This window comes from Carettochelys insculpta, chromosome 6 (assembly GCF_033958435.1).
Source record: "Carettochelys insculpta isolate YL-2023 chromosome 6, ASM3395843v1, whole genome shotgun sequence".
NCBI classification, from domain to species: domain Eukaryota; kingdom Metazoa; phylum Chordata; order Testudines; family Carettochelyidae; genus Carettochelys; species Carettochelys insculpta.
In genome coordinates this window covers 14,556,521-14,570,661 of record NC_134142.1, presented here as the reverse complement: position 1 = coordinate 14,570,661, position 14,141 = coordinate 14,556,521, and the positions used below count along the sequence as shown (strand labels likewise).

At 42.2% G+C, this 14,141-nt stretch overlaps 1 protein-coding gene across 5 annotated transcripts in view; it reads right to left on the bottom strand.

The window, feature by feature from the left end:
• Positions 1–14,141, bottom strand: part of SLC38A6 (solute carrier family 38 member 6) — a 66,674-nt gene that overhangs the window by 35,488 nt on the left and 17,045 nt on the right. For 4 of the 5 annotated variants that reach the window (XR_012645880.1, XM_074996311.1, XM_074996314.1 and 1 more), the window contains exons 5-6: positions 12,660–12,699; positions 11,625–11,672 (exon numbers count right to left, since the gene is read on the bottom strand). Coding sequence is in view for 4 of the 5 variants with exons in the window: in XM_074996311.1 (XP_074852412.1) it covers positions 11,625–11,672; positions 12,660–12,699 (88 nt within the window). In the remaining variant the exon portion in view is untranslated. The remainder of the gene's footprint in view (positions 1–11,624; positions 11,673–12,659; positions 12,700–14,141) is intronic. The other variant, XM_074996312.1, reaches the window with a different exon arrangement.

Genomic DNA, 14,141 nt, shown 5'->3' with positions numbered 1-14,141 from the left:
ATCCCGAAGCACTTTACAAACTTAATAAGCAAGACAGGAGCAAAGCAAGAAAACCAAATAGACCGTAAAAACCCTCTGTCGAGGCATATCTCTTGGTCAAAAGAGAAGCAAACTGTGAAGTGGGAGGTGGGGGACAGTAAGACAGCAAAGCAGTTTACTTACATAACATGATGTTAGGAGTTAAGAATGTAAGTGAAACTAGAGAGCGAAATGTTGAATTTTTAGTAGGCCAGTTCTGTTTCACGAGGATTTGGAATGGGACAAAATAAAAAAAAACAAAACACTATAATGAAACTGAGAAGAGAAGCAGAATACATGCAGTGTGAATGCCACCAAAAATCCATCAGCTACTTTGCCTCTCATTCTCCCAGTTCATTTTGTTTTCTTGCAGTGGGGTTCTAAAACGAAGGGTCATGGGATGATTATATGTGGGTCACAACCTGTAAGCCTCCACCCCAAACTTCTCTTGCCACCAACATTTATAATAGTACTTAAAATAACTGTGTTTAATTGATAAGGGGAGGGGGATGTCACATTCAGGTCCTTGCTGTGTGAAAGGAGTCACCAATAGAAAAGAAGTATGAGAACCACTCTACTAAGGCAGAAGTTCTCAAACTGTCAGTCAGGACCTAATTTCCCCCTAATTTGCATAGCTTCCCATTAAGGCCTGCACAGGGGGTCAGGGCTGCAGTGGGGACATCTCTCTCCCCCAACCCTGAAGCTAGTATGCATGGCAGAGTGGGGGGGTGCCCCTCCCTGTCAGATCCAGCTGCCTCGGCCAGCAGAGAGGAGATCCTCCTTGCCCCCAGCAGGGAACCACCCAGGTAAGCCTGAGTCCAAAGCCCTTGCCACATCAGGAGCCCCCACAGCCCTGTCCACCCTGCTGTACCCCAAAGCCTATGCTCAACCCCTCCCCAAAGCCCACACACTCAGCACAGAGCCTGTATCCTCTCCTGCATCTTAAGCCCCAGCCCCTCCCCACCCACCCAAAACCCTTGTATTTAAACCCTCTGCTCCAGCTCTATGGCTCCTCCCACACTCAGAACCCCTTGGTCTGACTCCTGCTACATGAATTTCCTGTGTGGACTCTCCTATTCTGGTATGAAACCATTTTTTCCAATTTAGTTTTTGTCACTTTGGAGTCAGCCATTCTGATTCTGGGTGAGGGTACACTTAGGGGAAGATTGACCCTCTGGTGGTTGATTTTCCAGGATTTGATTTAGCATGCTTAGCAGGGATGCAGTAAATCAAACTGTCATGACTCTGACATTGATCCCAGTACTCCTGGCAGTCGCAAAGAGTAAGGGAAGTAGATGGTAGAGTTTTTCCGGTCAACCTCCCACTATGTGTACAGTGGCAAAAATCCATTTTAGATACACAAATCTGGCTATGAGAATTGTTATCTAAAATCTATTTTACCTCCTAGTATAGACCTGGCTTAAGAGTATGCTCACAAATGAGGAGCTTTAGAACTGAGCAGGACAAGAACCACTTGACGTTCAAATCAAGTGAAGAAAGTGGGGATGGCTAGGCCACACTCTGAGATAACCATCATCCAGCATGGTCCGTCAAGTTCTCAAATGGAGCCTGCAAGGAAAATGCAACAGAGGAAGACCTCGGATAACATGAAGACGTACTGAGATTGAAGGACAAAGATGGGGTATTCCTGGAGTCAGCTAGAGGTTTTGTCCCAAGACAGAGCAAAGTAGAGACTTGTAGATGACCTATGCTCCAGTCTGAGTATAAATGTTTAAGTAGTAGTAGTAGTATTCACATGTGAGAGTTATGCAGGTGTAATTATAGTGGTTTAACTACAATTGGACCAAATTAGTTGGAAAAATTTCTTATGCATACAAACTTCTATGTATTCAACAGCAGATAGATTTAAGAATTTTTTTCTTAAAAGCCTTAATACTTTTTACTATGTCAAAAATTCCTTCTCTACATTTACTGCTTTATGAAAATACAGCATAATTAATCTTACCAGCCATCAATTGTTAATTTCGTATAGCAATTGACAAAACCTGCCCTTATTTAAAGAAGTTCTATGCTGAAATCTTCAGTTCAAAATAAAGCTAAATGGGCTTTCAGGTCAAACACATGTAGGGTGCATTCCAGCTTGTTTAAAAACAGGATTAGATTTTCTGCATTTCGAGAAGTCCAGTAACTTCTTGAAGGATTAACCAATCTAGTCTTTAGCAAAGAGATGCACTATATCTGCCCTTTGGGAGGCATGGAAGGTGTTAATTTATTCCAAATAGGCTGATAGAATAGGTACTCTAATGGGAGAGACTAAGATGCATTCTTTGATTTTCTCACCAAATTTACCATATTTAAACTCCTCAGAATTAGCATATTTTAAACAAAACACACTATTTACAACACATTCTGGCTACATCTAGACTGCAGTCTTCTGTTCACAGAAGTTGTGTCAACAGAGCATGCATCCAGACTGCAGATCTCTTAGAAGACATCTGCCAGTTGGGAGTGTTCTGTCAACATCCCTGTACATCTCATTCCAGGAGGAAGAAGGGATGTCTCAACAGAGGAGTTTTTCTAACATTTGGTCCCATGTGGATGGGCCAAATGCAAGAAAAGCCTTGCCAACAGTTCTGTCCAGAGAAAGATACACAAATTGAAGCACGGCAACAGGTCCCTGCAGTCTAGACACAGCCTTTGTAATTGTGACTAACAAACTGACTTGAATAGAAGAAAAATATGTTTATTATAGAAAACAAATGAAGTTTGAGTATTTCAATTCTTCAGTGTAAAATATACCACTTGAGCTTTAATACAACTTGCGTAAAGTGCAACCATGAACAAACTGATCACTGGAACTCTACGTGTTTCAATTAACCTCACACAAGTTATAAATTCCTTCTTCCCTAATTTGGGTTCCCTTCAGTTTCCCCACTTTCTTAATTGTAATAACTGCAAAACCAAATAAAAGCTTTACAAAGGCCCTCTTTTCAGCATAACTGCCTAAATCTGCTATTAATAGCACAAACAAAACTTCATGTTAGGGCTGTGCTCTGAGTGGCCAGCAGATGGCGTTGAGAGTACACTGCTAGACGACATCCTACTCACATCCCACCCCTTCAAACAAAACAAAAACAAACACCCAAAACCACCATCACAACTAAATCTCTTATGCAGACGCTCCTAGATTCAGATCTTTTTATACTTAAGTCTGCCAAATACTATTTTAATTGCAAAAGCCCCCAGAAAAAAAATAAGAAAGCAGAATTTTAATATTCAGTAATATATTCAACGTAATTTATTGAGATTTGCTACAGTTTAGTTGAGCGTTTTCGTGGTGTCACACGTTTTACATTGGGGTAGCCATGTTAGTCTGGATCTACAAAAACAACGAGAAGTCTTGTGGCACTTTACAGACTAACAGATTTTTGGAGCATAAGCTTTCGTGGGCAAGGCCTACCTTGTCAGATTCATTTTGTAGATCCTATCAACAGACAGCAAAAAGCACCCCAAAAGAGAACTAAAAGTTTGAGCTCTGTGTAGCACATCTGATTAAAATGTATAATATGCAAGACAGAGCTAGGCTTGCAGGATGCAAAACCACCACCAGTAATGGCATTTGCTCTTAATTTAGAACATGTCTGAAAACAGTTTCTCATTTTTTCCACAAAGAAATAATTTTGCACCTTTAGAGAGCACAATTGGAAACCATTATGAACTAGCTAATCTTCTTTGAACATTAGAATTTGCTACATCCTTGTAAAATTAAATTTTGCTTTCACATATTGTATGTTTGATTTGGGAAACAATTCCCTGGCACTGCAAATACTGTTTGCTTGGATACAACAAACAGAAGTGGTAACCCAAACTGAACTTTGACAAAAGCATTCTACTGTGCACATCAGGCTATTTTTGTTTCTAAAAAATTCCCGTGGAGAGCATCTATATTCACCTGCAGTATTTAATAACAGCTGCTACGGAATACAGTAGTACTGAATTCATGTTCTCAGAATTTCCACTTTACTTCTATGTATCAAAACTTCCAAGTCCCATGTGATCAGTCATGTCTTTCTACAGCAATGCTCTTCTGCTAGTGCCAGTCTTTAGCATGAAGAAATGTGCTGTAAAAGGGCATCCGCATAATTCCTGCTTTAGACCTCAATGCTGAATTTGTTAGTGTTGGCAACAGATTATGAAATTCTCTTGTGCGATACTTTATTATGTGTGTCTCCATTTTCCACAAATCTTGGTAAAAATAATTCACCCTCCACCTTCATTCATTATACGTGCTGTCATATCCCTACTGACATACACACATTTTATTGCAGGAGAAGATTTTAATCAGAAGGTATTTTTTAAAATGGGAACTCTGCAAGTTTTTCTTTGGAGCAGAATTCCTTCTCATGGTGTCTTGCCCCCATCCATGTTATTGCCACCCACAAACCTGGCAGAACTTTCAGGATCTAGAGAACCACAGGATGCAAAACCCTGGCTTTTCGCCCATTGCACCCCGCCCACTGCTACACAGCCACATAACTCCACTGGAGACTCAATAGCAGGGTCTGCATCAAGATACAGATATTTCTGGTGAGGATTATGTAACAGGATAAAAATTGATTTTTTTTTATATATTAAAAATTATATTTTAAAATATCAAACCTGATTCTAACCTAAAATAATTTTTTTTTAAAATTACACCCATTTAAAATTATATCTTTACTATACTAAAATTATTTAAAATAAATAAGAGAACACGCAAATGGTACCTCTTTGCTACTGAAATTTAAAAGTCATGCCAATGACTCTGCAAAAAATCACTGATTAAGCACTTGAAACCAGAGTATGTTGAAGGGGTAAATCTGCTTTTGATAACAATAGTCTCTTCTGCAGCTGCAGAGAGATATTTTCTTTATTTCATTTCATCCCACATCCCATTAATTAAGTTCAACAACTAGTCCCTTCGAAGCTGAGAAACCAGTTGGTAGCTGAAAAAAGCAGGAAAGCTTATTTCCCTCTTCCAATCTAACAGTAAAGATAAGGTGTGATAGGTGATCTAACCATTCTAAAATCTTGAAGGTCATGATGACCAGAAACCACCAGTTGGCTCCATTAACTACAGATAATACTGCTGTTGTTTAATAAATCACATATGTAGAACATGCCTTGATTGTTAATAAATCACATATGTAGAACATGCCACATTTAATATAATTTTATTTAACTAATAATTTTTAAACGATTCTGTAGATTTTAACTGAATTTCAATTTCCATCCAAATGCAGCTTGGCAGACATCGTGAGTAAAACATCAAAAATGCATCTCAACATATCAAAAAACCAAAAATTAAAAATTGGAATAACAGTATGTTATGAAATTGCTTAAGAATGTCTAATATGGTAAATCACCCTGCTTAACAAAAAAAGTACCACAGTATATTAGTTGCCTCCTAAGTGTCCCTTCATGACCAGGGTCAGATCTGTGGTATGCTTCCCCCAGTTACCCAAGAGACAATTCTGAGGACTTCATACAGTTTTATCCTCTAACCCAACAACATAGTTTATCATTGTAATATACTTCAAAAAACTTTTCCTAATAAGATCCCAGACACGTGGTCCATTTACCCTACTGCAAACTGTCATTCAGTTCCCAACACATCTCCGTCCACTGATGCCACATATACCGAATTTGGCCCTGCCTGTCTGTCTGTCTTCTTTGTCAGTCCTCTCCTGGCCCTCTGTTGGGACAGCTGTCCCAGCCCTTCCAGCAGGAGTGCAACTTGTCCTCTCACTGTTCGCTTAGGGTCAACCTTTTACTGCAGAAACATCAGTCATCTCCAGCATAAGAACGGCCATACTGGGTCAGACCAAAAGTCCATCCAGCCCAGTAGCCCGTCTGCCGACAGCAGCCAATGCCTGGTGCCCCAGAGGGGGTGAACCGAAGACAATGATCAAGCGATTTGTCTCCTGCCATCCATCTCCCGCCTTCAACAAAAGGCTAGTCACCATACCTTACCCCTTGCTAATAGCCATCTATGGACCTAACCTCCATATATTTATCAAGCTCTTTTTTAAACTCTGTTATTGTCCTGGCCTTCACAGCGTCCTCTGGTAAGGAGTTCCACAGGTTGACTGTGCGCTGTGTGAAGAAAAACTTTCTTTTATTAGTTTTGAACCTGCTACCCATTAATTTCATTTGGTGTCCTCTAGTTCTTATATTATGGGAACAAGTAAATAACTCTTCTGTATTCACTTTCTCCATACCATTCATGATTTTATATACCTCTATCATATCGCCCCTCAGCCTCCTCTTTTCTAGACTGAAAAGTCCCAGTCTCTCTAGCCTCTCCTCATACGGGACCCGTTCCAAACCCTTAATCATTTTAGTTGCCCTTTTCTGAACCTTTTCTAATGCCAATATATCTTTTTTGAGGTGAGGAGACCACATCTGCACGCAGTACTCAAGATGTGGGTGCACCATAGTTTTATGTAGGGGAAGTAAGATATTCTTCACCTTATTTTCTATCCCTTTTTTAATTATTCCTAACATCCTATCTGCTTTACTGACTACCGCTTCACACTGCGTGGATGTTTTCAGAGAACTATCCATTATAACTCCAAGATGCCTTTCCTGATCTGTTGTAGCTAAATTTGCCCCCATCATATTATATGTATAATTAGGGTTATTTTTCCCACTGTGCATTACCTTACACTTACCCACCTTAAATTTCATTTGCCATTTTGCTGCCCAATCACTCAGTTTGCCGAGATCTTTTTGAAGTTCTTCAGTCTGCTTTGGTTTTGGACTTTCCTGAACAGTTTGGTGTCATCTGCAAACTTATCAGCATGGAAACAGGAGGCACCTGCTGATGGCTCTCTGGCTTGAGGAAGTCAGCGAACAAACCCCTCAGCCAGCCTCCTGGCTCTGGCAGCTCTCATCAGCCCCTCTTCCAACTGACTCACGTCTGTGCTCTAGGGCAACCCTCACTCACCGGCTCTCTCCCCTCTCTAGGGCTCAGATGACTTATTTTAAACCCAGATGAGGTGAGCTGAGGCAGCCCAGGTACTGATCCAGCTCCTCTTAAAAGGCCAGTGACATCCTGTAAAAATACACTAACCAGTAAGAATGAACCATTCTTTCTGAAAATAAGTAAAAATGCAGGACAAGATAAAAATCAAGATTGTAAGCTTGCCGATTCCAATTTAAAAAAAGATCTGAGATTTAAATCACTCCACCCTGCTACATAAAAAAGTGAATATAGCCTGGTGCTGTTGTAACTATCTTCCTTAGGACATCGTGATTTTTCCCCTTCTCCTCTACACCTGAAGAAGTCCTAGAACCACATGGAGTGCCCTTCAGTTGGGTTTGGGATGCACGTGGACGAACAGGCTACCCTCACCTTTCAGAATGGCCGGCCTAAGATGGACACTGGAGCATCATTCCAGGAATGCATTTCAGGAGGAGATAGGAAAAGACAGGACAGAACGTGAATGGTACACCATGACGATCTGGTACCGTGAAACTTCCTGTTTAGGGTCTAATTCTGCAACTCCTATTCATGCTAAATTGCACTTTAAGTGAACAGTCCCACAGAAGTCAGTGGGACTATTTGAATAAGTAACAATGCTGCAGTATGCATGAAGGCCTGCAGGACTGGACTATTGCAAGTAACAAAATACTGACTAATAGAACCAATGTTAACTCATTAATAAACAGCTATAATACAGCAATATATTCATGTTCCTATAAAGACAGCTTTATAAGCAAAGTAGCCCCCAACTAACACAAATTTGACTTGTGAGTTTCTTACGTTAATGTGAGTCAAATTTGTTGCTGGGAGCTGGCAGAAGGTACACCAACAGCTCCAGCCCAGAAGGATCCCAGCAGCCTCAGGGCTGGGAGCTGACCTGACACGGCACTCTGTGGCTCCAGCCCCAGGGAACTGCTGGCTGGAGGAATCCCTGGCAGCAAAGGGCTGTGCTCAGATGGCTCTCACTCCCTTTGCTGCCAGTGATTTCCCCAGCCCCAGCAGTTGCCTGGGGGCTAGAGCCTGTGCGCCCAGCTTCCTCCAGCTGGAGGAGCTGGGGACCAGACAGGCATGACTGCACCCTTCTCCCACCTCCCCCAACTCTGGGAAGCTGGTGGAGGGGAGGCAGACCAGTATGGTGGTGCAGCAGCTCCCTGGCTTCCCCCAGCTGGGAGAGCCAGGGTGGAGCGCTGCCCTGCCCGGCTAGCTCACGGTCACTTTGCTGCCAGATATTTCCCCAGCTCCAGCATCTTCCTGTGGCTGCAGCTAGCAGACCGCTGCACTCTGCCAGCTCCAGTCCCCCTTAATGCTGGGGATTCCCTGGCCCCAGTGGTTCCCTGTGGGTGGAACTGGTGGTCCTGCCCTCGCCTCAACATATATGAAATTTGAATTATGCCTGGTTCCATTGAAACGTAATTCATGTGCCAGTCAGGAGTTTATCATATTTCCAGTGTTGTTCACTTCATTTTTGACGTTTGTATTACTCAAGTAAAAATTTGCTGTAAAATATAAATTTTTGTTACATCATGTTTTTAAGTGAAATTTAAATGTGGCTATTTCAAAATGAACAGAGTACAAAAATTAACACTGATGTTTTCACAATTTTTTAAAACTCACAAAACTAAAAACAGCTGATAAATTTTAATTGCTACTCTGCACAGGTCCTCCGCTAGATTTTGGTATTTAAACTGACTATTTAACAGGCTCTGCTTGGGTAAACAGCAAACACCACAACGGCTTCTAAAATGGGGAAAAAGGAAAAGTAGTTTAAATGTTGATTTATTCTTCACAACAACAGTACAGGTTGCACCTCCCAAAACCTGATCACTCTGGTCCGGCAATATCTGTAGTCTAGCAGGACCACAGATGTTTCTGGACCAGAGAACCCCAGGGATGGAAGCCTAGTGGCTCTGGTGGGCCAGGGGCTGGGAGCTCTGCCAGATGAGGAGCCCAGTGGCGGGGGGGGAGGGGAGGCGGGAGGAGCTGGCAACCCTGCTATATGCCAGGAGCATGGTGGGCCCAGTGTCCACAGGGCTGAAGTTAGGGGGACCAGAAGAAGGAGGGGCATGAGGGGCAGAAGTGGAGCCAGTTGTGGGGAGGGGCAGCGGACTGGTGGATCAGAGGCAGGGTACAGCAAAATTCCATTGTTCTGGACCGGTAAGGTCCAGATGGTGCCGGACCAGGGAGGTCCAATCTGTTTAAGAATTGAATAATCATACTTAAAAACTTTAGAGCTATGTCTACACTACCACCCTCCTTTGAAGAAAGGATGGTAATTTGGGTGTTGGGAGTTTACTAATCAAGTGCTGCGCTGCATACGCAGCACTTCATTAAGCAAATTACTCCCCATGGCAACTTAGAAGTTTTAAATTTCAAAGTACCGGCTCACGTCTAGCTGCGGCTCACCCACCAGTACTTCGAAGTGCCGGGGCAACTTCCAAGTCCTGTTACTCCTCAAAATTTGCTCCTCATGGCCCCACCATGCTCCTAGCAAAATGGTGAGGAGTAAAGGGACTTTGAAGTTTCCCCGGCAATTCGAAGTACTGACAGGTGAGTTGTGGGTAGATGCGAGACGGTACTTCGAAGTTTAAGGGGGGGAATTTGCTTAATGAAGTGCTACAAGGATGAACTAAACTCGGTCTTACGACCCCTCTCACTGAAGAACGTATGGAAGGGGACCAAAAAGCTTCCTGAACCTTCCTTGTCTCATGAAGGGTCAACAAGCTGGAATTTTGATGGGGAGAGGCCTCCTAGTCCTGGGAAACCATTACATATTAGGAGAGCAAACCAACGTTTCCTCTAGTCTTTTCCATCCACGTGCAGATTTTTTCCATGCATGTGCAGAACAATGTTATGTGCACCAAGGCATGGGTGAATGTGCACCATCAACAGAAACAATATCTAGCTGTGGGCACTCTGCTAATCAGTTGGGTGGCATTTGAATTTCTCCTGAGCATCCACACAAGAACACACCTTACAGGGAACACTGGGCCAACTGCAGCTTGGGCTCCTGATGCTTAGTGGCTTCACTAACTCCCACCTTTCCCCTTGCAGCTACCACACAGCTACAAGAACCATGCTACCATTGGCTGGGTCTGTTTGAGCCAGCAGAAACAGAAGTTACTAGGAAGGGTGGATTCACCGAGAGTGAAAGCAAAGCTTCCAGCCACATTAATATGTACACATCTATACCCTGCGCATGGGGGCTTGGAAAACAGATAAATCCCTACACTTGTCATCCCGAGAATAACATTTCTTTTGTGCATGATATCAACAGGATACCAAGAGATGGAGGAAGTGCCATGGAGGCTGCACTCCCTATCCCCATTTCCACTTACACCAGGCAGAGTGCCTTTTTATGCAGACAGGGATGCTTTGGTTAGTAAAATGCCTATTTGTGAAATGGGTCTTTGCAAAGAAGTGATATGTACAAGGGCAGGAAGTACTTGTACCACTCTCCTACACAAAAGTTCTTTGTACTGCAATTCCGAGAACCAAAAGACAGAGGACTTGGAAAGTAACATGCACTCTTATATAAAGTAGACCCCCAACTTACACGATTTCAACTTGCGTGATTCTTGGAATAACGTGAGTTGAAATCAAACAGTGCTACTGTGCTGGTCAGTTTCCTGGCTCCTGCGAGTCGTGGAAAGCTGGGAACCAGGCGGCAGCTGGGCACTTGCACTCCTGGCTCTCAGGAGCTGCATCTGCCTCCTGGCTCCCCTCCACTTGCAGGAGTGGGGAAACTAATCAGCACTGCTGTGCCTGGCTCAAGGCTTCCACCACTCAGGGGAGTGGGGAGCCAGGTGCTGCAGTACCAGTCAGTTTTCTGACTCCCCTCCACTTGCGGAAGTCAGAAAACTAAGCAGCAATACTGTGCCTGGCTCCGGGCTCCCCACCGCTCACGGGAGTCGAGAGCCAGGTGCCATTGGGAGCCAAATGCAGCAGAGCCAGTCAGTTTCCTGGCCCCCACAAAGTGGAGGGGAGCTGGGAGCCAGGCGCAGCTGCTGGGAGCGCAAGAGCCCAGCTGCCACATGATTCTGAGCTCTTGCCACTCACAGGAGCCAGGAAACTGACTGGTGCAGTTTCATGGCTCTCACAAGCAGAGGGGAGCTGGGAGCCAGGCAACAGGGTGAGAGCCACAAACAGGCACAGAGCCATCACCATCTTCACTGTGACTGCCGAGCCCCTGCACCAATCATAGCCCCGCCCCAGGGGGACCCAAAGGCGGAAGGGCCTCCCCTATCCCTGTCCCAACTTCTGCGAAATTTGATTTACACATTGTTGCCCAGGAACACAAGCTGCGCGTCAGTCAGGGGTCTACTGTACTTGAAAGAATATTTTCCAGTTGCAAAAGCTGTTCCTTGAATTAACTTGTTAAACAGAAATTAAATTCTTGGTAGGACAGGTCCCGGTCTCTGGCAGAGAAGTCCATTGCAGAAAATGGAGTAAGTGGTTTAATAAACATACAGCATGCAAAGGCTTGAGCCTCTAACATAATCCAACTGAGTTTTATTAAAAGTGACATACAGAAAAGGTTATGAACTGTTATGGGGATGAAATAAGACCCAAATTTCCTTTGACTGCATAGCCTTGTACTAGATCCAAGAATCACCTGTACCTTCACTTGTTATCCCATTCTTTGTCTTATAGCATTTATTTAGTGGGCCTGTCAAATGGGAAAGAAAATTTAAAAATCCGTTCATAGCTATGTAACATCCACTAAAACCTGAATGAATAAATAATCTTTATGCATTGGAATTAATGTGCCTGCTCCTGTCTCAAATTAATTCCAGACGTTTTATAGCCATTCAAATTAAGTCATTTCCATTGGTAACGCTTTTAGTAAAGGCAGGCCAATTATAAGAGCAGTCACTTGGTCTACTTATAGTTTCATTTTGCAATAGGTCCAGGTACTCCACTAGTCACTGCTTGTTCTTCATAGACAAACATTGTAATGTTGTTTTTCTTACTCATCATAAAAGACTGTCTACAACCTCTTTCCTGATCTTTTTTATGCTGTTTTCAGCACATTTCCTGCTTTCATCCAGGGGAACGAATCCAATTTAAACTTGAACATTCAACAGCTGTCAGTCAGTCTCTTCTAACTCTATCTTTCAAACTTACCTTCTTTTGGACTTTACTCTTAATATGTCTGTGTATACTCCTGTCTTATTCATATGCTAGCTGGTAATTGGGATTTACATGTTTATAATTATGTAATTTTTTTTTTTTTTTTTTTAAAGAGGGTGTTATTTTATTAGGAAATGTACTAAGGGTTGAAAAAAACCTGTACAACTTGGCTACACAGCAGATCACAAAATTGATTATGAAAAATAAACCACATTCTGTAGGATAAGAAATACTCAATACAAAAAATGGAGTAAAGTGTTCATGAAGCTAGCAGACACTAAATTCTATCATTCTGTAAATGGAAACACCAAGACAAATAAATTCAAAAGGTTAACCTTTTCTGCTTACAGTCATCAGGTTATGCATAGGAATTGCAGAGTAAAGAGTATGCCATGTGACAAAGTGTACCTGCTGGAGCACTTGGGCTTCAATTTCCTCTTTTATCATATTATTTTACATAAATAGAGTATTTGTAAACACCCCAAAATAGCCCCTATTATTATTTGAATGTGAAATTTCTTACCTCCAATATTCTGAATAATTATTGTACTTGCCACAAGAACCTGTAAAACAATTGGTTTATTTAGGAAAGGATAAGGAAAGCTAAAAACAAAACTTTAGCCTGTAACAGTTGAATTGCATACTAATTATCTGTAACTAAATGTAGAACTGATGATTTGTACTGAAAGGAAGGGTGTCTTCCATTTAGTGACTAGTTTACAATATATGGAAACAAATGTAATGTAACAGCAAAATATCTTCACTAGAATATTGTATTTTCCTTTTGAGATAACAAAATAGTTATAATTAAGCCTGCTCTTTAGACAGTTCATATTTGTATCATTCACAGGGCATATGAGTGTATTCTAATAATTTTCATGGTGCTCCACTGCATCTGTCATTCACCTCTGAAGAGATACTCATTTAGTACCTGCAAATCTCTTCTGTCAGCCTCAACAGACACAACAAACATTTTATTTTGCACCTTGAACTTTTTGCTTTTCAGAATATTAAAAATTTACTCTTAGGGATTTCACAGCCAGATTTTAGGACAAGTACGTTTTGGTCACATCATAGGGATGCCTATAATAAATCATGACAAGTATCACAGAAGTAGTCATGTTAGTCTATCTTCAAAAACAACAAGAAGTCCTGCGGCACCTTATAGACTAACAGATATTTTGTCTTTGCCCACAAAAGCTTATGCTCCAAAATATCTGTTAGTCTATAATAAATCAGCCTGATAAAATAAAGTTAAATTATATTTCTGTGATTACTATCTTGTTTTCTTTTTAGTTTAATTCCAACATACAGTCATGGACCAAGATAGTGGGTACTTATTTTGTGGGCAGTAAGATAGTTAAGTAATTAAAAATCAGTATTTGAATATCAGTGTTGGGTGCAATGGAAAAAGCTAAAAAAAGAAGAAAAGAAAGGGAAATGGCTGAAAACCTGGATCAACTTTAGCACATCATTTCAAAGCTGGGATTCCAATCTTCCAGGTAGTTACTCAATTAATTTCTAGTTTTAATGTGTTACAAAAGAGTAGCTATTAAAATCATGGCTGAATTGCAGCTGAGAAAAAAACAAGGTAAGCATGACATGATTTTAAGAATATGAGATCTAATCACCAAAGCTGAGTCTACACACGAGCACCCTTTTGAAAGGGTGAAAATCAACATTCAGCGGTTGAAATAGCAGCTGTCGAAAGGGAGCGACCGCATGCCATTAGTGGATCGACAGGTCCATCTGCCATTTTGAAATGCTGCCGCAGTCTTTCAAAAGGGAGCGTCCACAAGGCTCCAAGCCCTCCTTTGGAAGCAGGGAGGAAGAAACGCAGCGGATGGGCCCTATGGCCAACAAGCCCTTCCAGGGCCAGACAGATGCTCCCTTAAAGGGCCCCTCTGTCCTCCCTCCACTCCACACAAGCTGAGTGCTGCCCAGCTGTTCCCAGCCTGGCAGAACCCACCCATGCTCGAAGATGGAGGCACAGCAGCAGCTCCTG